The 24,017-nt window shown below is 49.9% G+C and overlaps 1 protein-coding gene across 3 annotated transcripts in view; it reads left to right on the forward strand.

Annotated features, from left to right (window-relative positions):
- GALNT14 (polypeptide N-acetylgalactosaminyltransferase 14) overlaps positions 1–24,017 on the forward strand; it is a 229,851-nt gene that overhangs the window by 168,868 nt on the left and 36,966 nt on the right. For 2 of the 3 annotated variants that reach the window (XM_070480760.1, XM_020877825.2), the window contains exons 3-6: positions 5,822–5,920; positions 14,192–14,259; positions 16,596–16,661; positions 16,788–16,909. In XM_070480760.1, the coding sequence (XP_070336861.1) occupies positions 5,822–5,920; positions 14,192–14,259; positions 16,596–16,661; positions 16,788–16,909 (355 nt within the window). The remainder of the gene's footprint in view (positions 1–5,821; positions 5,921–14,191; positions 14,260–16,595; positions 16,662–16,787; positions 16,910–24,017) is intronic. The other variant, XM_020877829.2, reaches the window with a different exon arrangement.

Here is a 24,017-nt window from a genome sequence, read left to right on the forward strand (position 1 = left end):
TAATCTGCATGTGAAATCCCAGTGAAATTGACATGAAATAAAAATTTCATGCCTTACAGTGTATCAGTGTTGCCCATGAAATGAGATTAAAAGGAATTTCTGGTTTTACCAGCTGTCGTACTTTTCAGACTGCTTGTTTTTCTCTTCCGAAGAGTCACGTTTGAACCTAGTGGCCAGTCACAGATTTGGCATTTCATAGTTTTAGGTCATCTTCCTTTTCCTCCTAGCTAAGTGGACTTTCTTGCATAGAACTGAGCTGGGGATGGAGTAGGTGTCCTTGGTCCCAGTGCAGAGGAAGCTACATTCTGAAAGAGTCATTGGGCCAAAAGCTCTTCCCCTTTTGTCCTTGCTTTGTCATGTGCATCAGTTTTGGGGAAGTGTTGGAGGCAGGGGAATGGGGAGGAGATGTGGTCCCTGTGGGGCCTCTTCTGGGCTCATGTGGAGGACACGGGGGACAGAGATGAAAGTGGGGAGCAAGGGAAGGCTGTGCCCCAACCAGCTGCATGGGAATCTAGATCACCACTCCCTTGGGGATCGTGTTCTGCTGTAAACTAGCCCCACCCCTGCTTTCCATCTTATGCCTGCTTCCCTTGGCCTTTGTGACCTTAGAGTTCAGGCAAGTGGCCCATGTGGAGATGAGAACCCAGCTGCTTTGTATGCCTGATCTGGCCTGTGGAGTGAGTGCTGGACCTTCGGAAACTGGAGGGACAAACCATAGCTTTTTGTTTAAAAACAGGTTCACATGCCTCCCAGGGCCTCGTTGAAGTCACCCTGCACCTGCCTTTTCAGGCTCCATCTGGGTGTTAGGGAGCCTCTGTTAGGATGTTCCTGCGGCAGCTCAGTTGGCAGTGTCCCGGTCTTCCTGTGGCTACCCAGAAACGGCAGGCAACCTGGCCCTCCCTGCAGGGTCCTAGAGCTTGGGAGAAAGTGCGCCTTGGGGTGGTGATGAACCCAGCGGTCCACACGGTGTGCAGGGCACAGAATACACTGCAGGGACAGCTGGCGGCCAGTGGCACGGAGAGGTGGTGGCGTGGTGACATGGACATGTGGCAGGCCTGGGCTCACTAGCTGCAGCGAGTCACCTAATCTCTCTGTGTCTCAGCCTCCTCCTGAGTGAATCCATACAGTGCCTCTCCATCCTCCACCGCTACCTGTGTAGGGCTGTTTTGAGCATTAAATATGCAGGTGCTCAGGACAGCACCGGAGCAGGGATCACTAAATGGTCATTTAAAAACCTTCCCTGAGGCGGATCATTTCATCACAGCAGTCACTACCCAGCTCCCAAGTGATGAGAGCTTGGCCCAGTGTGTCCCATCCCAGGCCTGTTTGATTTCCACTGTGTCACGCTGCATCTTTGTGTGACCTTTCCCCTTTCTCTAATTGTTCTCAACCTCCCCTCTGGGACACTAGAGCCTCCCTTCAAGATTTTGCCTTCTGGACACAGAGGATTGTCAGTTCTGGACATATTAGTAATTATGCTGTCCTCTCTGCTTCAGAGTTACTGAGTCTGCCTCTTCATCAATCCCTCCTGCTTTTACACTCGAGAATAAAATCCTGAATGTTTATAATTGATGACCAGTTCTTTTCTTCCATAAGGGTGGCATCCTGCAGGGAAAGACTGTGTGTCCAAGAAGTAGAGGACCATGGTCGTAGCTCCGGCAGGCACACTGTGGGCAGGCCTGGCAGGAGCCCTCCTGCCTGATGATAAAATGGGGATGACAATCATCAGAACACTGTTTACGGGCCACTGTCAGTTTAATGAGCTTATGCAATAAAATAAAAGGCATGTGCACACATTATACATTTCTGGGATAACTGACAGCCATCCTCGCTTGGTGTGTTTCTAACATCCCTGCTTTGGCACCTGTTCAGGTGCAGAGATGCGGCGGGGTAGGCAGCAGAGCAGTGATTGGCTAGTGAAGAGGTGGAAAGAGATGGAAGAAGAAGCTCTGACCCCTTGCCAGGGGTTAGCATCTCAGAGCACCTCTCTGGAAGCATCCTTGGTGGATAACTGATGCTGAACACTCAAGAAATGGATGGTTAGGATGCACTGGGAGACCCACCTGAACTTGCAGAAATGAAGTCAGTTGATTCTTTAAAAAAAAAAAAGAAACAACCCATGGAAAATCAGCTCAGAGGAGCGTGCATTATTCAGGAGCTGCTGTGGCAGTCAGGATGGCAGCTCCGGGCTGGCATCTGTCTGCACACACAGCGGTGGTCCCGCCCTTCCTCCCGATTCCACCCCACCCCCAATATTTTCTGCTCACAGTTCTTCTCTCTAGTAAAACCCCTGAATCTTTAATAAATTATAAACATGCTTTCTCGTCCATCTGCCGGCGCCAGATCTCAGTGTTGGCAGCTGTCTCCATTCCCCTGGTGCCCCTAATAGATCTCGCTGTTTGATTAATCTTTTAGATCCTCTCACAGAAAGCCCAGGCACCTTCTGACTCTCCTCACGGCAACCAGTTTTAAGGACTTTTCCAGGCACCTCGGCCTTGTTGCTGCCAGTGCCCGGGGCTCGTCCCTAAGTGGTTCTGCAGCTCCCCCTGGTCCTTGAAGGGCAGGCAGGTGGCTTGGGAAGGGGGGCCCTGCCCAGCATCAGCTCCTCGGGCTCCTGCGCCTTTACCTGGATGAGGTCTCAGAGGGATGTTAGGGACAAATACCACGTTAGAAGTCACGGAACCTGGATGCAGCCCATCTCGGCCACTCACCAGACGTGGGCTCTTGAGCGAGATCCCAAGCCTCAGTTGTCCTCTGTGGAGAAGAGGTTCTCAGAGGCCATTGTAAGGGTCAGAGGATACAAAGGATGAGTCCAGGCACTTGAGCTGTGAGCAGGGGTGGGAGGAAGATACTACCCTGTGCCAGGAGCTGTGAGGCACCTCTCTCCTAGAGCTCACCTTTCCTGGGCCTGTGCGCACAGGAGGCGCTCATGGGGCTTCTGCCTTGCCTCCAGGAAGAGGCTCTGTCCTTCATCCTGCAGGCGCAGGAGGCTGGAGGGGGCTGAGGCCCAGGAGCACAGCAGCACAGGTGCCCACGGAGGCCTGTTACACTACCAAGTTCAGCCCAGTTTAGGAGACTAGATTGGATTGTCTCCAAGCCCCTCCCTTGGCTGGACTCTTGAGTTTGCAGTTCTAGTCCATAAACATTGAACGTAGCCTGGAGGGACGGTTCAGCCACTGTGTAGTCATAACAGTAATAGTTCTCACCACTGTTTATTAAGCAACTGTGAAATACCACATGTTTTGCCTGCATTCTCTGCAGTCTTCACCTCTTCTCACAGGTGATAATATTGAAGGTCAGAGAAGAGAAAGGACATGTCCAAAGACACACAGCCAGTTTTTCAGCAGATCCAGGATTTGCGTCAGCGTCACAGCCCAGGTTTCTTTCTCTAACACGGATTCTACATTCTTTGCTCTCTTCTCCCCCTCTTGCCTCCCAGTGCCCCTCACCCACTGTGGGACAGGGCAGAGCCACTCACCGAAGGTGCCTTTCCAGCCCATGCAAGACTTGGCTCCACCTGATGGGAGGAGGAGACTGCAGGCTTCAATGTGATGTTCAACATCATGATAGTTAATTGTCGAGCTAATTACCTAACATTGTCACAATCTAGGGGGGAAAATCTACAACTTAAAAATTATCTCCACTTTCCAGACGAGTCTTAGAAAAGTATTAATAAATGTGGACGTCCAGCCACACTGTGGAGCCTCAACTGCAGAATGGTTTTTGCAGCATTTCGTTCGAATCAACCACACTTATTGAATGTCAGCTACAATCAAAGCTTCTGATTACTGATGCTTGGAAAAACTTGAGCAGGAGAGCTGTGGGCTTAAGCCCTGTTTTACAGATGAGCAGACAGCAGCCTGGAGAGGTGAGTGGTTGACCCACTATCTCACAGCTGCTCAGTGGTATCCAGACCCCCAGGGCCCGTATTCTGTGAGCTGCTTCCCTGGGCATCTGGCTTGTAGGTCCAAAAACTGTGCTGTGACTGGGATGCTGTACCCCATATCTCTCCATCCATCCCTATGTCACCCTGAGGCCCAGCACCTCCTCCTCCATAAAACCTTCTTTACTCCCCATTTGGGGGCCCACCTGTGGGGCCACATTCTGTCTCCCAGCTGGATGCCTCCAGGGCAGGAAAAGGGGCCTGTCCAGTCTTGCTCAGGTCCTCTGTGTTCAGGGTTGGCTCTTATAGGAAAAAGTGTTCACAATTATCACGGAGGCAAAATGGGTGTCAGGCCCATTGGCCTAGGATTGAGGTTCTTAGGTGTTTCAGTCCACAGGCTTCTTTGAGAATCTACTAAACTCTATGAGCCATCTTCCCAGGAAAAAAACAAACACATATTCATATACAACTTTGCAGATGATTTCAGAGGGCTCACAGTCCCCTTGAAGTCCATCCTTGGGTCTCTGGCCCCCAAAAGCCCCACACTTGGAAAGAAATTGAAAAACAGGCAGAGGACACGTTTGACTCGCCGAACATCTCTTATTTACGTCCTCGTTTACTACCCCTGGAACAGTGAGAAATGGGAGGAGGCATTACCCAGGGGTTGCCCCTGGTGGCACCGGCCTCACTAGGGTTTATTTCCATTATTATAGTAATTTTCAGGCAGCAGGCTACAATTTTCACTTGCAGTGGGGTATTAAATTGAAATTACCCTAGATGTAATTGTCATACAAAGTGATCCTGGACACAGAGAAATGAATGTCTTTTCAAGACACGGGTTTATTGCGTATGCCGTTTTAGGGCTCAGCCTCTTTAAACATGCCAGATTTTCGTGTATGTATTGGGGCGACAGGAGGTTGGGAATCAGCATGGTGTGGTGGGCTGGAGCTGCCGGCCCAGAACGTGGTGAGACCTTGGCAGGCCGAGATCGGCATCGATTGGGCTGCGGAGCCTGAGTTTGAGCGTGGGCTTGTGCGGCTGCCAGGAACCACTGTGCAGTGCCTCAGGGATGCGGGAAGTCCCACACTGATGTTCTGTTGTTGTTCAGTTGCTCATCTCTGACTGTTTGCGACCCCATGGGCTGCAGCATGCCAGACTTCCCTGTCCTTCAGTATCTCCTGGAGTTTGCTCAAACTCATGTCCATTGAGTTGGCCATCCAATCATCTCATCCTCTGTCACCCCCTTCTCCTCCTGCCTTCAATCTTTCCCCGCATTAGGGTCTTTTCCGCTGAGTCAGCTGTTTGCACCAGGTGGCCAAAGTATTGGAACTTCAGCTTCAGCAGCAGTCTTTCCAATGAATATTCAGGGTTGATCTCCTTTAGGATTGACTGGTTTGATCTTCTTACTGTCCAAGGGAACTCTCAAGAGTCTTCTCCAGCACCACAGTTGGAAAGCATCAATTCTTCGGTGCTCAGCCTTCTTTAGGGTCTGCGTGTTAGTCGCTCAGGCGTCTCTGACTCTTTGCATTCCCATTAAGCATAGCCCGCCAGGTTCCTTAGTCCATGGAGTTCTTCAGGCAAGAATACTGGAGTGGGTAGCCATTCCCTTCTCCAGAGGGTCTCCCCAACTCAAGGACTGATCCGGGATTTCCTGCATTGCATGTGGATTCTTTACCATCTGAGCCACCAGGGAAGCCCTCGAACGTCCTGTACATCCACTGAATTTGACTCTAAGTGCAAGTTCCCTGAGGTTGGTAGGAGATCCAGCTAATCATTCTCAGAGCTTTGTTTCCATGCAGTAGGGCCAGGTGAGGCTCTGGGGTCGTACATGGTGCTGTGCAGCTGAGGTAGCCCCACCAGACGCCAGTGATGCCCACGGTTCCAGCTCTTTGTGTCTGCTCTGTCTCTAAAGTCCTTCCTGTCCCTTTCCTCCTCTAGATGCACTCTGCTGGTGTACGGTGCTGACCTCCCTCCCACCAGTATCATCATCACCTTCCACAACGAGGCCCGCTCCACGCTGCTCAGGACCGTCCGCAGGTGAGAGCCTTCCTGTCCATCAGCCTCCGGGCCAGCGCTCAGAGAGGGCGTGTCTGCCGACCGGGGACTGGCTCCAGTGTTTCTAAGCACCCACCAGGCGCTGCTCAGCACGCTCCACGTGCCTCCACGAGGGTAGTCACTCCTCACACTCCTGTGAGGGTGGCTTTTATCCTGTTTTATAGGAGGAAAGACAGAGGCCGAGGCATTAGGCTACTTATGGAAGGTCACTGAAAGTCACAGAGGACTTGACCCCAGGGCACTTGCCCTTAACCACTGCACAGGTTGCTTCTAGGACAGGAGTTCACATTTTCACCACCAACAAGGGAGCTGGGGCCCCGAGAGGCTGAGGACATCCTCCACCCCCAGCATTCAGCTGGGGTTAGAACTCCAGTCTGCCAGGAGTGCCCAGCCCAGCACCTGCCCTTCCCCTGCCTCCTGCACCCTCACCAGGGGCCGTGGTGCAGGTCAGATCAGCCCGAAGGAAATGGCTGATGTCTGCTTTCTCGCCCATCACCTTGTACTCCAGCCCCAGTCCCCCTCAGGCCTCTCTGTCCACCCTTGGCTCCTTGTCAGGGCCGGGCCCTTGCTCCAATCAGTGTTTTCTCGCCGTGTGTGGCCTGCGTGGATTTTCAGTATGCAGCGACCACCCTCAGCAGAACTCCCCTTAGAACACAGTCGGGGGCCAGGAAACTTGGCCAGGAAAGCCTGGCCCCCCGCTCTCAGAAGACCCAGGTTGTGTCAGCTCCCCTTCCCCATGCCGCACCCCTTTCTCTCCTCTGGAGCCCCTCCCACGGCCGCCCTCCCTCCAGCATCATCTGGCCCGCCGTGCTCACTCGGGTCCTCAGCATCACTGGCCCCTTGGGTGGAGCCACCGACACTGAGGCCCCTGGAAGACAGACGCGCCTGCGCTCACGCTCTCAGAGAGTGGCCACTGCTGTGCCCGCTTCACAGCGGAGGAAACTGAGGCTCGGAGATACCAAGTTAAGGCCAACTGTTGCTCAGCGGACAACAGTGAGGCAGGGTTTCGACCCTTGCGCTCTGCCCTCAGAGTTCTCAGCAGCCTGGCAGGGCAAGGCTAGTCCCAGAGGTGGTGTTCAGCTTCTCTGGGGAAGGGGTTGGCACCAGGATGCCTCCAGTCACACTTCCAGCAGAACAAGGGGCTGGCCTTGGGGTAAACTGCTCCACGTCCCTGGGACACAGCCCCTTACAGCCCATCCTGATCTGCTTGCCCATCACATGGTCAGCTGATCCAACAGAGAAGGAGGTGAGATTAAATGGGCCAAGAGTACGATCAAGCACAGTCAAACCTCCTGCCATTTCCATCACCCAGCCACACCTTCCGCTCCTTCCCATACGGGCATGGCTGTGGGCAGGTGGGACGGCCCAGGTGTTGGGAGGGTATTGGTGATAGGCTGACTCTTATGGTGGACAGTGTCTTCATGCCGCCTGTCACTCATGATGCATGTCCACTATGCAGGGTCACAGTGTCCCTTAGAAACTCAAGAGGGCGCAGCCCAAATGCGCTGTCTTCAACCTGGCGCTTCCCACATCTCTGGGGGCAGCTGTCTGTGCCCAGCTTTCCTTGGCCACAGACTGGTTCCTCCTGCCAGCTGCTTGTCCCATCTGCCCTGGTTTCTGCATTCACCCCACAAGCCACTGCCTGCTTTGAATTTGATTTCCCAACAAGGCTTCAGCTCTTGACAAGAAAATGTCCCAAGTCACGGTCAGGTGTCACTGTGAGTCTCGACGTAGATTAATAAACTGCCTCTGTGATGTGTGAGCTGTTGCCGTTGTGTGGGGGCACAGGTCTCAGCGGGGGTTCAACTGATGATTTACCTGGGTCTCTTCTGCGGAAGGGAGAGTGGAGTTTCTGAACCTTGCAGGCAAAGCAGGTCCATGGGGAGCAGAGGGAAACGATTCCACAGTGCCAGACCACAGCCTGCCCCGCCATGCAAGGTCACATCTGGGCATGTCTGCTGGATGTTTCCATGAGGACACCATAGCATCTGAAAGAGGCCCCCTGCCTTCCAGGCTGGCCATGCACCTCCATCCCGCTCAACACACACACACACACACACACACACACACACTCACTCACACTCCCTCAGGGACCTCTTCTGGGCTCCTTCTCTGCACATCTCAACTCTTGCACTTAATGTATTTTCCCAGATGTAATCCTCAGTGAACTGTTGGTGAAGGCCTGTATCCTATTCATGTCTTACCTACCCTCCCTGTGGCATATGAATCAGTCCTACAGCTTAGAGCTGCTCTGATTAATTTGAGTAAAAGACTGAGAACTGTGCTGGCCTAGAGCAGCCATTCCTGGGTCTGTATGGCTCTGGAGCACTTTTAAAGGGGCACCACACCTGGAATGTGAAGACCTGCGTCCAGTCCCCACCCTACCATTTCCTAGCTTTGTGACTTCGGGCATGTTGTTAGCCACATTGGTATTGATGATGATAAAAATACCATTCATGTTTCAAGTTCTGTCACATTTCCCACAAGAAGACATTACCCTGGGACATTTGGGGACTGTTATAATATGAGGACCCCGACCTCCCATGTTTCCTTACACTGTGTTTATGTTCTCAGGGGCACTTCAGGTACTGCCCCCAGACTCACTCCTTTCAGCTCTAAGACGTATTTCTCTTTCTCTTCCTGCTGTTCCTCCATCTCTTTATAATAGTAATAATGACACTTTATGATAATAATATTAATATGTTAATATTAACATTAATGCTGAGCTTCATGGTCCACAGAACACATTCCATCTCTCACTTCATTTGGAGCCCCATCAGGGTATGTGAAGTCAGGGTGCACATAGTGAATGGAGGCCAAGGCCACAGAGCTGGGAAGTGCAAGAGCCAGGACTCGGGTTTCTGGCTTCCCTGGGGGTGCTGAATCTGGGGCAGTAGGGGTCTGCCCCAGTGTCTCTGTCCACCAGCCTGAAGGAGGGCCTCCCCGGATGCCCTGGTGCCCTGCACTCTGGAGGGGGAGCGGGGGGCCCATCAACACCATACTTTTCAGAAGGCCCCATGAAGTGCCAGATGCTACACCACACTCTGCTGGGTGCCTTGCTGGCCGAGCCCAGGACCTCTTTTCTGCCTCTCTGGAACTTCATTGTGAGCCAGTCTCCCCCCTCAGACCCTGTGGTCCATGAAAACTGCAGAATGGGGGCCCAAGAGCCAGGTGTGAACAGATGAGCTTAACATCATCAGTGGGCAGAGTGGAAGTGACTTTTAGGGGTGGAGGCAAGGAAGATTACTTCTGGGAACTTCCACGGCCAGGTGTCACTTGCCTTGGGAATCCGTTCTTCCCTCATGTTCCCTGTTCTGTCGCACAAATAAATCACCAGCCACTGGGAAGGAATTGAATGAAGAGCACTTCCTGTCTCACTTTTGTCATTGATGGAAGGATCTTTTCTAAGGTGTTTTTCATCTTCGAGTGAGTGAATTGCTCAGTCATGCGACCCCGTGGACTGTAGCCCACCAGGTTCCTCTGTCCCTGGAATTCTCTAGGCAAGACTGGTGTAGGTAGGCATTCCCTTCTCCAGGAGATCTTCCCAATCCCAGGGATCAAACCTGGGTCTCCCGTATTGCAGGCAGATTCTTTACCATCTGAGCCACCAGAGAAGCCCATTTTTCATCTTTAGTTCTCTAGAATTTGGATGGCTATGCTGCCAGGCTCTGGCAAGGGAAAGATGCTTGAGGAACTGGGGAAGACTGAGTTGCCCTCTGGTTCCTCCCACCCAGCACCTGGCCAGGCCTTGGTCCCTCTGCTCACCCCTGCCCAAGTTTCTGCATTAGCCAGGGAAGGGGGCTGGGAAGGTGCACATGGGGGCACTCAGAGCCAGGCAGAGGCACAATGGGGCGGGCGATGGTGGGAGGGAGGGAGTCACAGTCTTGATGAGTTAGGGCACTTTTCTCACTTAAGGACAGAGAAAAGCCCTGAACAGTGGTTTCTCTTGACTGCTGCTGCCACGAGTCCTTATGTATATATGAGACTTAGGGCCTCCTCTTTTCTTTTGGAGCATCCTCCCGCCCCCTGCCTCCCATGGGGGCTCTGGAGCATGGCCAGTTTATATCTTGAATCTCCTCGCTGTGGCTTTTCATAATAATCTAGATTTAGAGGACCAGTCTCTCACATTATGGTGGTGAAGAAATTGGATGCTGAGGCCAGATATTCCCATTCTGTCCTTACAGCTGTGTGACATCTGGGTACCTCATCACCTCTCTGCCTCAGTTTCTTTTTCTGCACAACAGGAATACTGTTAATAACAGCTTCAGATGATTGTAGTGAGGAGTGAAGGACTTCAGGGGGTTAAAGGCCTTGGAACAATCCTGGCACAGGGTGAGCCTGGACAGGTGACAGCATGTGCCATGAGGCACCTCCAGCCCAGGGAGACAGCAGGGTTCTAATGCCATGGCTCCCAAACTTGAGTGGACATCAGAATCCCCTGGAGGGCTTGTTAAAATACAGTTTCCTGGGTCCCAACCCCAGTTATTCCAACTGAATACATCTAGAGTAGGGCCCATGAATTTGTGTTTCAGACAAGTCCCCAGGTGACACTGAGGCTGTGCTAGCCCCAGGATCACACATTGAGAACCAGAAGTGAAGTGTGAAGTTTTGGTCACTCAGTTGTGTCTGACTCTTTGCAATCCCACGAACTGTAGCCCGCCAGGCTCCTCTGTCCATGGGATTCTCCAGGCAAGAATACTGGGGTGGGTTACTATTTCCTACTTCAGGGGATCTTCCTGACCCAGGGATTGGACTTGGATCTCCTGAACTGCAGGCAGATTCTTTACCATCTGAGCCACCGGGGAGCCAGTATCATCACAATTATCAAGCCCCAGATTCCAAGAGCGGCTGCTGAGCGCCAGGCAGGGTGCTAAGCTAGTTTCCTGCAGCTGAGGTGGTTGTGCTGGTGGTTCCATCCTTCCTGAAGGTCTCCAGCTAGTGAATGGCGGATACACAGACACAGCACTTGAACCCAGACACAGCACTTGAACCCAAGACGGCCTGACTCCAGAATGACTAAACTCAACTGTCAAGCAGCCTCAGGTCTTCATTCAGCTGGCATTTATGGAGCGTCTGATAAACGCTGCCTGCATAGAGCCCCGTGCAGTTCAGAAAGCAATTTCAAGTACATTTCCTCATTTCATACACACAAAAGCCTGTGAAGTAGGTCAAGTATTAATATCGCCTGCCTTTACAAGGAAAATGTAATTACAGATGGAAATGAAGGCTGGGAGCTGCCTGGCGTCCCGCTCAGGATCGCACAGTCGTAGATGGTGGAGGCCGCCGGGCCTCCCACGCTGCTGTAACCAGCCACCCCTCGGGGAACTGGAGGAGGGGAGCTGTGGTTAGGGTGCAGTGGGCAGAAGGTGTAGACCCTGTGGGTAGCTACCTTCTGGCAGAGAGTGAGCTGTGGATAGGAAACTCATTTCCTGGATAATTCCCAGGCTCCAACGTGACTGGGATGTGCCTGCAAGATGAACACCCACTCCCCTGTGAGACGGAAAGGAAGGGGCACAGAACAGCCACAGTGGGGTCCAAGCAAGGGAAAAACCGGGCCCTGGAGGGAAGGGAGGGCTGGCTTGGCTGCAGAGGGGCTGGTGAGGTGTCCTGGCAGAGAACTGGTGAGACCACAGGAGGGAGGGAGGTGCAAGCCCCAGGGTCTGGGTGGCAGGGATGAAGGTAGGGTGTGCAGAAGAGAGGACCCAGGGGGACCCTCTGAGGACCCAAGCCAGGTCCCCGGGGCTGGACTTGACCTTTCTCCTTCTCCTGCCACCCCAGGCTCCCAAAGCCCCTGCCCATCTCAGTTCCTCCCAGCCCCGAGCCACTTTTTTAGCAACCCCCTTCACTCAAATTGCTCTGTTTAGAGGAGCAAAAACCAGCCAGGTGTTACCAGGAAATAGTCTAATTAGCACTTACTGCTGACGATTTCGTTCTTTTTTTTCTTTCCCTTTTTTACACTCTGGACATTTTTTATTCGCTAATCATCTCTCAGTTCAACCAGCACAGAGCTGCACGAGATTTACCTTTTGATGTTCACAGAAGAGAACTCTTGAATTTCAAAGAGCGGGCAGGGATTGGGGGGAGGGGGCGCAGATCGCGTGAGAAGCTACAGCCGTAATCAAACCTCATTAGAGGGTATTCTTCCAGCAAGTTTTCCTTCTCTCTCTGCCTCCCTCTCCCCCCACCCTCTGATTGGAGGGCTGGTTGTTGAGTTTGGTGTGTTTGCTTTCGGATGATGGTGGCGAGGTTCCCCTCGCACCACCTCCTGCTCTCCGGGTGTTCACCTCCCAACAGCAGTGGGCTCAGGGGCTGGGGTTGGGGTTCCTCTCTCCACCTCACTCTAGTTGCCATGGTGAGAATTAAGGCTTCATAAATAAAGGTAGCTCCAGGGGAAGTTCTCCTCCTGGGAAGTCTCTGCATCTTGCTTAGAAAGGGTGGCTCACCAGAAACAGGGCTGGGTAAGAGCCTCTGCCAGGCCTATCTGAACCCCTCCTCGGTACACATGGGGCTCTGGGTGTCTTGTGGCAGGTGGCATGGCCCAGAAGTGTTTCTGAGGAACCACACGGTTTGGTGTGTTTAGAGAAGCAGGATGCAGCCATCTCAGTCAGGACTGAGACTCAGAATACACACGGAAACCTAGTCTTGCCTGGAGGCAACAGATTCCCAACACAGGAAGGGAGATGAAGTCAGTTTGAAAATCACTGCTGATCCAGAAAACAGTAATAATTGTTACAGCTTTTTATCACTGTTATCAGCAGATGCTGTGCTGAATGCTTTAGAAACATTTCCCTTTAATTCTTCCTACAGCCCTATGAATGATGGGTACTACTCTTATTATTCCCGTTTTACAGATGGGAATACTTTACTGCACAGAGCAGGAAAGTAACCTGACCAAGTTCACACAGCTTGTAGTAAGTAGCTCCTAGATCACAGCTGCTGAGGGCCAGGTTCACATCTCCCTTGATCTGCATCACGTACGCAGTGCCTAGCACATAGTAGGTGTGCACTAAACATCCTTGGAGGGAACGGTCATGGGCTAAGGTGCAGCTGCACTCTGGCAATACAGAGAGTAGCTTGACGAGGCCACTGCCCCTGGGAGGTGACAATCTGGAGGGGCCAGGAAACTAGCCCTCAGAGTCAGGCTGCCGTGAGAGATGCAGGAAGCTTCAGATACAAACGGCTGAGGGATCCCAGAGGAGGAAGCAATTCATCCTCACTAAGTGGATTGGAAAGCTGTTAGAGAGGAAGTGACATTTGAATGGGTCCTTGTGATAGACGAGGGGCATCTCACGCTGTGACAGCAGTAGGGGCATGGGCTTCAGTTGTAAGAAGCAGGATGTCTCCAGTCAAAGGCACTGGGCGTGAGGAGGCTGCAAAGGGGGCTGGCTCCAGACTGGGAAAGGCCTTGAAGAGCGTGCTGAGGGTTTGGGGTGTAGATTGTGGGGAGCCTTTTTGTCAACTTCTCTATTTGCGTTAGTGAGGTAAGTTGCTTGATTGAAGATCAGATCTGTGCTTCAGACAGCTCACTCTGGAGGTCACAGAAGGATGGCCTGGCAGCAGGTCAGGCTACTGCAAAATAAACAGGCAGTGGTCTGTTCCCTGGTGGTCCAGTGGTTAAGAATCTGGCTGCCAGTGCAGGGGACACGGGTTCGAATCCCTGGTCTAGGAGAATCCCACATGCCACTGAGCAACAAAGCCCATGCGCTGCAACTCTTGAACCTGCTGCACTCTAGAGCTCATGCTCCACAAGAGAAGCCACCATAATGCGAAGCTTGTGCCCCACAACGAAGAGTAGCACCCGGTCGTCACAATTAAAGAATGCCTGCCTGCAGCAAAGGAGACCCAGCACAGCCAAAAATCAATAAATAAAAATTTTAAAAAAATATGTGTTTAAAAAACCAGGCAAAAGAGGTTGAACCAGAATGGAGGCATATGAGGTGAGGGTGATCTGAGTGACATTTTCAAGGAAAACCAGCACATTCTTGGTCACTGGTGTGATTCAGGATTTCGGGGAGAGGGAGGGTTGTTGAGGGTGGCTCTGGAGCTCTGGGTGCTAGGTGGGTGTTGGTGATATTCACCAAGACAATGCAGAGTTATGTCCCAGCGGCTCAAAGGTGAGCATGTGACTGGACAAGTTTTGGGGTTGCTTGGAGTCTTTATTCTTCAGATAAAATGGCACCTATTTAAAGCTCAGGTTGATACGTAGATTTGACTCTAGAAGTCACAGTGATCTTTCCTCTTTCCATCTCACAGCATATTAAACCGCACCCCTATGAATCTCATCCAGGAAATCATATTAGTGGATGACTTCAGCAATGACCGTAAGTACCACCACAAATGTCTGTTCCCAGCCTCTGTGTCGCGGGCAAAGTTGTACCTGCTAGTTCCCTGGGGATGGAGGAAAGCCTGGGTTTATAGTAGGTGTGGAGGACATTGAGTGTCCTTTCGGGTCAAGAAGTACATGAACCTTACGTTTGGGAAAGAATGTCTCAGGTCCTCTGCTATGAGTCTTTGAGGACCTAACCAGATCTGAATTGTAGGTTCTTAATGGGGTTGGTGGGCTTCCCAGGTGGTGCTAGTGATAAAGAACCCGCCTGCCAATGCAGGAGACATAAAAGATGCGTGTTCGATCCCTGGGTTGGGAAGATCCCCTGGAGGAAGGCATGGCAATCCACTCCAGTATTCTTGCCTGGAGAATCCCATGGACAGAGGAGCTTAGTGGGCTACAGCTCACATGGTCCCAAAGAGTCAGACACGACTGCAGCGACTTGTACACACATGCACTGGGGTTGGTATGTGTGCATGTGTTCACTGCCCGCAACCTGTTGATGCATTCCTGGACTTGAAGAGACTCTGCACCTTCAAAGAGACCCCGAGCCCTGAAGCAATACCCATGAATAGAGATTCCCGACTCCTGTGCTCTGATAATTCACCAGCATGAGCCAAGGTCACCTACCCTCTTCCTCTCATTCCCATGGCAGGACTTGTGGGGGAAGAGGGGGCTTGGTCTTTGGGACATCCCATCACTTGTCCATGACACAGTGAGCAGCTGCCTTCCAACCTTCCAACCACTGGTCATTACCCATCTCCTAGCTATCTTGCCCAAGAACCTGGGTCCCACCCAAGTTCACAGTCCAAATCCACTTTCCCCGAGAAAATCATGCGGGAGTTTTCAGATACCTGTGTGTTCAGTTTGACAGGTACGATCATTGCAGAAGTGTTGTTACACTTTAGGTATGTAGTGTTCAGGTTTGTAGGAATCAGGCAGTGCTGATTCCTGTCCAAGAGCTGTCATCACAGCCTGGGTGCTGCTGCAGGCAGTCAGCCACATCCAGGCAGAACCACCTCTTAGTGATGAACCAGGGGAAGCAGGTGATGGCCTCTGGGGACAGCTCTGAGTCCCATGGGAGTGGAGTCTTTCTGCACCAGCCCTGATGCTGAAAGCTTGACGTAGGAGCCACTACCACACAGGGGTCTACTGTTGGAAGGCTGGAAACCCACACACCTAACATAGCCTTAGGAGCTTGGGAGTTATGCACAAGTGGGTCATGTACCAGATTCAGGGTGATCGGATTGGACTTGAGGTCTGAAACTCGGTGATCTGATCTCCCTTCCCCAGTGTGGAAGGGGTTGGAGGCAGGAAGCCACTCATCGTGTTGGGAGGTAGCTGGTACTCAGGCTGGAGACTGGGAACACTGCTGAATTTACTTAGAAGCAGAACAGCTTCAGTGGTTAGAGCATGACCTCTGGAACCAGCTGCCTGGCTTCAAATTCTAGACCTGTCACTGGCTCACGTACTAGTTACGTTCCTTGGGCAACTTATTAGCTTCTACATGCATCATTTTCCTTACTTATAAAATGGAGATAACAGTAACATATATATGGTTTATATAAGGATATAAATGTATTGACACATTTCAGTGCTTAGAGCAGTACCTGGCTCTGAGGAAGCTTCTGTGTAAGTTTTTGTGGTCACTCCGTCGAGTCCAGAACCAAATCAGAGAAGCTAAAGGTTGATGAAACCAGTGAAGCAAAACTGCAACTTATGATAATGAAGTTCAGAGCCAAGAATTGGTGAGCCAAAAGAGTTCTGGGGCAAGCAGGCAAGCCAGGACAACCCAGGCTGAGTGCCTAGGATGGGTCTCTTGCTCAGCCCCACACATTTCCCCCGTGTGGAGAGTTGAACCACCTCTGCGTGATGGGATATACTGGAGAGATACCCTGATAAATAGGGTCTCCTGTATTGAGTCCGTGAGCTGAAAGGAAACGCTATAGTTTGTCTCATCCATTCTCCGGCCTCTCAGTGTCTTTTTCCTGAACCCTACCAAAGTGAATAAGACTCCCACGTCATGCTTCAGATAAGCTATAGAAAAGGAGAAATGTCCTCAGGTGACCATCTGGCAGTGTTCTAGCAAGTACGCAAGTGCCAGTGCATGACTGCCTTTTCCAGAGGCCCCCTTACAGCCGCTTTGCAGAGACTGGGCCACACTGTATGTGGCTAGCCGTGGTCAGTCAGCACCTTCCAAAGTCCACAGCACCCTGGAGTCAGGACAGGGTAGTGTGGTTGGGGTGGGGACGAGAGGCAGGATGCCTCACCTACTCTGCTGGTTCACCTCCAGCTCCGGGTGCTCAATCACACGACCTCTTGTCTTTGTAGCCGAGGACTGCAAACAGCTCATCAAGCTGCCCAAGGTGAAGTGCTTACGCAATAATGAGCGGCAAGGTAGGTCTGCGCTGTTGAGTGGGCCCAGGGCAGGGAGTGGGGACATGTTTGGGTATGTGTTCAGTGTGGTCTCCTTGGATGATGAAGCGACGGGGGCACTCCCTTGGCTGACTGTTCCTCCTGCAGGTTTGGTGCGGTCCCGGATCCGGGGTGCTGACATTGCCCAGGGCACCACCCTGACTTTCCTCGACAGCCATTGCGAGGTGAACAGGGACTGGCTCCAACCCCTGCTGCACAGGGTCAGAGAGGTGAGTGAGGCACGTTCTGTGCCGCCCGCTTTCTCCAGCTCAGCACTTCATGTGTACCCTCCACCCCTTGGGAAGTGGAGCAGGGGACAGATTGCAGTGCCCATTTTATAGATGGAAAGACTGAGGGAGAGCAGCCTGCCTGGGGTCACGCAGCAGACAGTGGTGGAGCAAAGCCCAGGACGTCTTCTCTGCCTCACAGTGTCACCTACAGCAGGCCTGCAGGTGGGGCGACAGCGGGGACAGGATGCACACAGCTTCCTGGGCAAGAGAATGGCCCGAATCCCTTTTTCCCAGATGTGAGAAGGTTCCAGAAAGGGAGCCCTGATAAGTGCCATTTGTGAAAAGCAGAGAGAAGAATTAACAGGGCCTCGTCACCCAGTTCTTGAGGCCTCCGTTGTACCTCCAGCCATGTCACTTTCACCCAAAGACCAAGACACGGGGCTGGATGCCAAGAGACCTGAATTCCTTGCCTCTGTCTGCCTTTATGTTATTCTAGAATTCTGTCTGCTTCCTCTCTCTGTGTCTCATTCCTCTTGAAAGTGAAAAAAATTTTTTTAAATTCTCCCATCAATATTTTATATCCCCCGAAATCTATCCACCCTCCACCCCTATCTACAGAAGGCCCTGCATATTTAGATGCCAGTGTCTGTGACTGGCATTCATGCTGCTCATTTTCCCCCGAGTTACTGAGTCTGCAGCTGCTCTGTGAAGTGGGAGGCCAGGTATTTTTTAACATATCCATTTCACAGATGAGGGTACGGCTTCAGGGACAATGCTATAACTTGGACTGATGTTCCCTAGTTGGTACCACCAGCCCTGAGACCTTCAGTGTCACCTCAACAGCTTCTCCTTTGTGCTTTGTGCTGTGGTTCTTTCCCTTCTCGCTCTTCGAGGTGACTCCTCAACTCCTACCTGCAAAATGACAGTGTCAGGCAATGGAAGAATTGAGATGCGTGAACTGCTCAGAATACTAAGAAATCCTTTCCAACTTTTTTCATCCGATGAGAGGACCTAGCTGTATGTACAGAGTTCTCACACATGAGCCTGAATGTTACAACCCATCCCATGGCCACTTTCCCTAAAGTTGGGAGGGCTCGTATGCATGTGTGATGGTGCAAAGGTCTGGATGGAGACATGGTAGGTTATGAGCAGACCAGTCTATTGAGGGGCCTCACCAGGCACTGGAGGCCCTTCCGAGCCCTCCCTCCCTTGTGCTCCATCTGTAAATGCAGCCAGCCTCCCGGGTCTAATACCCTTACAAAGTTGGGTTTTTCTCTCTCGCTGACTGTGCCCTGACATTCCCAGTGCTTCACCTCCCACCAAGTCCTTCCTGTCCCCGGATGCCCTTCCTTTCCTCTTCACAGCCCCTTGCTCTCCAGGGCCTCATCCATGTTTCCTCTCCTCCAGGAAGCCTTTTCTGACTATGTGGCCAGCTAGGATCACTCCCAGAAAGAATTGCCCATTTGGCCCCACAATTTCCTTTTCTGGATTTAGATCTCTGTCTCTTCTAACAGATTGCAAACCCAAAGAGGGCACCAATCACCTCCTGGTGATCCTAGAATAAGGTGCTCAGTGTTTGGAATGATAATAAGAAACTAGATGCGATGGGAAGTGATACACTTGGAATAGGAGGAAAATGTGCTTGCTTCCTGACTGTAAATTAACTAACAGGTATTTATTGGACACTTGTTTGGGGCAGGGTTTTGAGGAACAACTGGGGATGGACCACATAAAAGGAATCCACATCCTGCTTAAGTTCCCCAATCCAGAAGCTCTTCAAAGTTATGGAGACTTCTTTATGTAGTTGAGCTCAGTCTCTCCTCTCCTTGGGGGTGGAAAGAGGGGAGGTCAATGGGGAAAGAAATGTGAGAGTGCTGGGGGTGGGGCTGAAGTTTCCAGCCCTTTAATCACAGGGTTGTTTCCTCTAGAAACCAGCCCCGGTCTTCAGAGAGTCACCTCATTAGTATAAACTTAGATATAACGAAAGAGGCTCATTATGAGAAGAAAAGATGTTCCTGTCACCCCAAGTGAAAGTGAAAGTGTTAGCTGCTCAGTCATGTCCGACTCTTTGCAACCCCATGAACTGTAACTTCTGTCTGCATTTCTGTAGCTTGCTGAAATTCCTCAGGCAAGAATGCTGAGGGGATTGCCATTCCCTTCTCCAGGGGATATTCCCAACCCAGGGATTAAATCCAGGTCTCCTGCAGGCAGATTCTTTAGCTTCTGAGCCACCAGGGAAGCCCCTCCTGTCACCCCAATTAGTCAGGAATTTCCAAAAGTTTTAAGAGGAACAAAGGCCAATTTATTTCTTATTATATCACAGCACAGTGTATATTGCATTTTATTTATCCACTTATCTACTAATGGACGTTTGGGTTGTTTCTGCCTTCTCACTATTGTGAATAATGCTGCTGCATACATTCATGTGCAAGTTTTCGCCTGAGTACCTGATTTTAGTTCTTTGGGGGACATACCAAGGAGTGGAATTCCTGGGTTGGTGTGGTGATTCAGCTTGGGATCTGTAGGGACCTTCAAGCTGATGTGTCCCTGCAGGATGCCATCCTCAGGCAGCCTTAATGAATCTGGAGGCCCTTCCCTTCCCTGTGGCTCCAAGTCCACCTCAGAAGCCCTCTTTGAAAAATGCCCTCTTGGGCATCCCTGGCCACTTCGCCTGCACAGCAGTCCTCCAGTAGAAGTCATACAGCCCCAAGAGTGAGCTCAGCTTCCAAGGCCAAGCTCCTGGTCCCCATCGCTGTCTGACCTAACGCTTTCATAGTGGAGGATTGCTCAGACAAACCCTGACCGTGGTCCCGCCCTGCCCCTGCAGACCCCGACTCTTGATGATGAAACGGTTCTGCTGAGACAGCCCTTTCCAGATGGGGAGTGTGGGTGTGTGTCAGCCTCTGTTTCCATGTCTTTGGATGTGTCTCATCTCAGAGTAAGACATGATTTGATCTTGTGAGTGCAAGTGGAAATTTTCAGCTGTAATTGGAGTTTGGGATTTTCGAAAATAGAGATAAGAAAGAGGCTGGGTTTGAGCTGTCAGAAGCTGTCCTCAGCTGGTGTTTTCCACATGGAAAATCTCCTTGATTTCCCGTCCTTCCCTTCAATTACTTGATGATACTTGAAGCACGCACCACGTTGTTGGGTTTCTTTAAACAGAGTCTTCTTCCCTCTTCTCCTTATCTACATATTCCTTTAGTAGGAAAAAAAAGATTTTAAGAAATTTCCATCCCAATAGCATTTGGCAAGTTGATATAAATAATGGCTTACATAAGCTTCAAAGCCCTTTCCCATGCTTTCCTGTCTTGTTTCTTCCAAAAGTCCTGTGAGGAAGGCAGGGTAGTTTTGCAAATTATAGATTGTTTTTGCTTCACAGATGAAGCAGAGCTCCTCAGAGTATGCTGCTTTGCTTTAAGGTCAAATGTATGCTGCATGGCAGAACCAGAATAGGAACCCAGGTCTCTGGCCCTGCTCCTGCTCCCCCATCCCTCCCTCCAGGCTAACAGAGACCCCACACTGTCATCCTCTGCTCTTCTGTGCACCACCTTCCCCAGACAGCAAGGTCTTAATCATCTTTGTGCCAACCACAGTCCCGAACCCATAGTAGGTGCTCCAGTAATGCTGGTGGATGCAATGAGTGAATGGTCATCTCTGGAAGTTTCTTGACTGCCCATTCACAACATGGTTTTAATTATGGTGGAGAAAGAAGAGACGTAACTGGAGGGGTGATTGATGGCCATCGGCTCTCGGTGGGGGTGGGGGGTAGGCTTGGATTTGTGTTGGGGAGAGGGTAGGGCCTTGTTCTGGATTTGTTAGACATTCCACCAGAGCTTACCTGTGGACCTAGCCTTGAAGATACAGCCACCTGGGCACACGGGTGGGAGCCTGCGGGGGTCTGGGCATCTTTACGGAGAGTACATCCATCTCTGAGCCTACAGAAGACAAGGCCATGTTGCTCAGCCATAATTGGCCCACCTGCTCTGTCTCCAGCCACCGACAGTGTCCTCAGAGGGAGTTCATAGCTGCCCTCTTTCACCCAGTGCCAACTGAACACCTGCTGCTCAGCAGGCTCTGGACTAGGGGGTGGGCAGGAGCTGCTGAGAAATGTAAAAATGGAGCAGATGAGACCCCCAAGGTCATTCAAGAAGCTTGTGTCCTGGCTTTAAGAGGTCATGTCTAACATCCCCTGCAGCCCTCTCTTAAGGTCTTGGCTCCACACAAGACTTAGCCCCAAACATTCCTCTCTGCCTAACTGGCCCTCCATTGTGTCTGAACCAAGAATTTGCCACAGCTAAGTTGTGATGGGAATAATAGAAGGATAGAAACGCTCTGAGAGAGCTTCTCAGGTAGCGCTAGTGGTAAAGAACATGCCTGCCAATGCAGGAGATGTAAGAGAGGCAAATTTGATCCCTAGGTTGGGAAGATTCCCTGAAGGTGGAAATAAGACTGGCGGTTTAGCTCCAGTCTTCTTGTCTGGAGAACCCCGTGGACAGAGGAACCTGACAGGTTACAGTTCATAGGGTCACAAAGAGTCGGACATGACAGAAGTGACTTAGCACGCATGCATGCAGAAACCCTCAGAACTCATAGGAGAGTACCCAAGAGCCTGTCGTAGCCCTAGAGGCTGTGCGCGTGGGTGGCTTCTGGGGAAGTCTGTGGCCAGGGTGAGCAACGAGCATTTTATTTTGCATTTCACTTCCCAAATATTGAGGAGAAAGGTTTTTTTTAAAAAAAATTTAAAAAAAATTTTAAAATTTAAAATATTTTAAAAATTTAAATATTAAAATAATAATAAAATATAAATATAAAATAAAAAATAATTAAAATATTAAAAAAATATTTAAAATATGTCCCTTGTCCCCTAAAATCAGGAACAAGACAAGGGTGCCCACTCTCACCACTACTATTCAACATAGTTTTGGAAGTTTTGGCCACAGCAATCAGAGCAGAAAAAGAAGTAAAAGGAATCCAGGTAGGAAAATAAGAACTGAAACTCTCTCTGTTTGCAGATGACATGATCCTCTACATAGAAAACCCTAAAGACTCTACCAGAAAATTACTAGAGCTAATCAATGAATACAGTAAAGTTGCAGGATATAAAATTAACGCAGAGAAATCTCTTGCATTCCTATACACTAACAATGAGAAAACAGAAAGAGAAATTAAGGAAACGATATCATTCACCATTGCAACAAAAAGAATAAAATACTTAGGAGTATATCTACCTAAAGAAACAAAAGACCTATACATAGAAAACTATAAAACACTGATGAAAGAAATCAAAGAGGACACAAACAGATGGAGAACTATACCGTGTTCATGGATTGGAAGAATCAATATTGTCAAAATGACTATACTACCCAAAGCAATCTATAGATTCAATGCAATCCCTATCAAACTACCAACGGTATTTTTCACAGAACTAGAACAAATAATTTCACAATTTGTATGGAAATACAAAAAACCTCAAATAGCCAAAGCAATCTTGAGAAAGAAGAATGGAACTGGAGGAATCAACCTGCCTGACTTCAGACTATACTACAAAGCCACAGTCATCAAGACAGTATGGTCCTGGCACAAAGACAGAAATATAGATCAATGGAACAGAATAGAAAGCCCAGAGATAAATCCACGAACCTATGGTCACATTATCTTCGACAAAGGAGGCAAGGATATGCAATGGAAAAAAGACAACCTCTTTAACAAGTGGTGCTGGGAAAACTGGTCGACCACCTGTAAAAGAATGAAACTAGAATACTTTCTAACACCATACACAAAAATAAACTCAAAATGGATTAAAGATCTAAATGTAAGACCAGAAACTATAAAATTCCTAGAGGAGAACATAGGCAAAACACTCTCTGACATAAATCACAGCAGGATCCTCTATGATCCACATCCCAGAATTTTAGAAACAAAAGCAAAAATAAACAAATGGGACCGAATGAAACTTAAAAGGTTTTGCACAACAAAGGAAACTATAAGCAAGGTGAAAAGACAGCCCTCAGATTGGGAGAAAATAATAGCAAACGAAGCAACAGACAAAGGATTAATCTCAAAAATATACAAGCAACTCCTCCAGCTCAACTCCAGAAAAATAAATGACCCAATCAAAAAATGGGCCAAAGAACTCAACAGACATTTCTCCAAGGAAGACATACAGATGGCAAAAAAACACATGAAAAGATGCTCAACATCACTCATTATCAGAGAAATGAAAATCAAAACCACAATGAGATACCATTACATGCCAGTCAGGATGGCTGCTATCCAAAAGTCTACAAGCAATAAATGCTGGAGAGGGTGTGGAGAAAAGGGAACCCTCTTACACTGTTGGTGGGAATGCAAATTAGTACAGCCACTATGGAGAACAGTGTGGAGATTTCTTAAAAAGCTGGAAATAGAACTGCCATATGACCCAGCAATCCCACTTCTGGGCATACACACTGAGGAAACCAGATCTGAAAGAGACACGTGCACCCCAATGTTCATCGCAGCACTGTTTATAATAGCCAGGACATGGAAGCAACCTAGATGCCCATCAGCAGACGAATGGATGAGGAAGCTGTGGTACATATACACCATGGAATATTACTCAGCCATTAAAAAGAATCCGTTTGAATCAGTTCTAATGAGATGGATGAAACTGGAGTCCATTATACAGAGCGAAGTAAGCCAGAAAGATAAAGACCATTACAGTATACTAACACATATATATGGAATTTAGAAAGATGGTAACGATAACCCTATATGCAAAACAGAAAAAGAGACTCAGATGTATAGAACAGACTTGTGGACTCTGGGAGAAGGTGAGGGTGGGATGTTTCAAGAGAACAGCATCGAAACATGTATATTATCTAGGGTGAAACAGATCACCAGCCCAGGTTGGGTGCATGAGACAAGTGCTCGGGCCTGGTGCACTGAGAAGACCCAGAGGGATCGGGTGGAGAGGGAGGTGGGAGGGGGGACCGGGATGGGGAATACATGTAAATCCATGGCTAATTCATTTCAATGTATGACAAAAACCACTGCAATGATGTAAAGTAATTAGCCTCCAACTAATAAAACTAAATGGAAAAAAAAAAAAACCAACAGGATTTCAGTT

This window comes from Odocoileus virginianus, chromosome 2 (assembly GCF_023699985.2).
Source record: "Odocoileus virginianus isolate 20LAN1187 ecotype Illinois chromosome 2, Ovbor_1.2, whole genome shotgun sequence".
Classification (NCBI taxonomy): domain Eukaryota; kingdom Metazoa; phylum Chordata; class Mammalia; order Artiodactyla; family Cervidae; genus Odocoileus; species Odocoileus virginianus.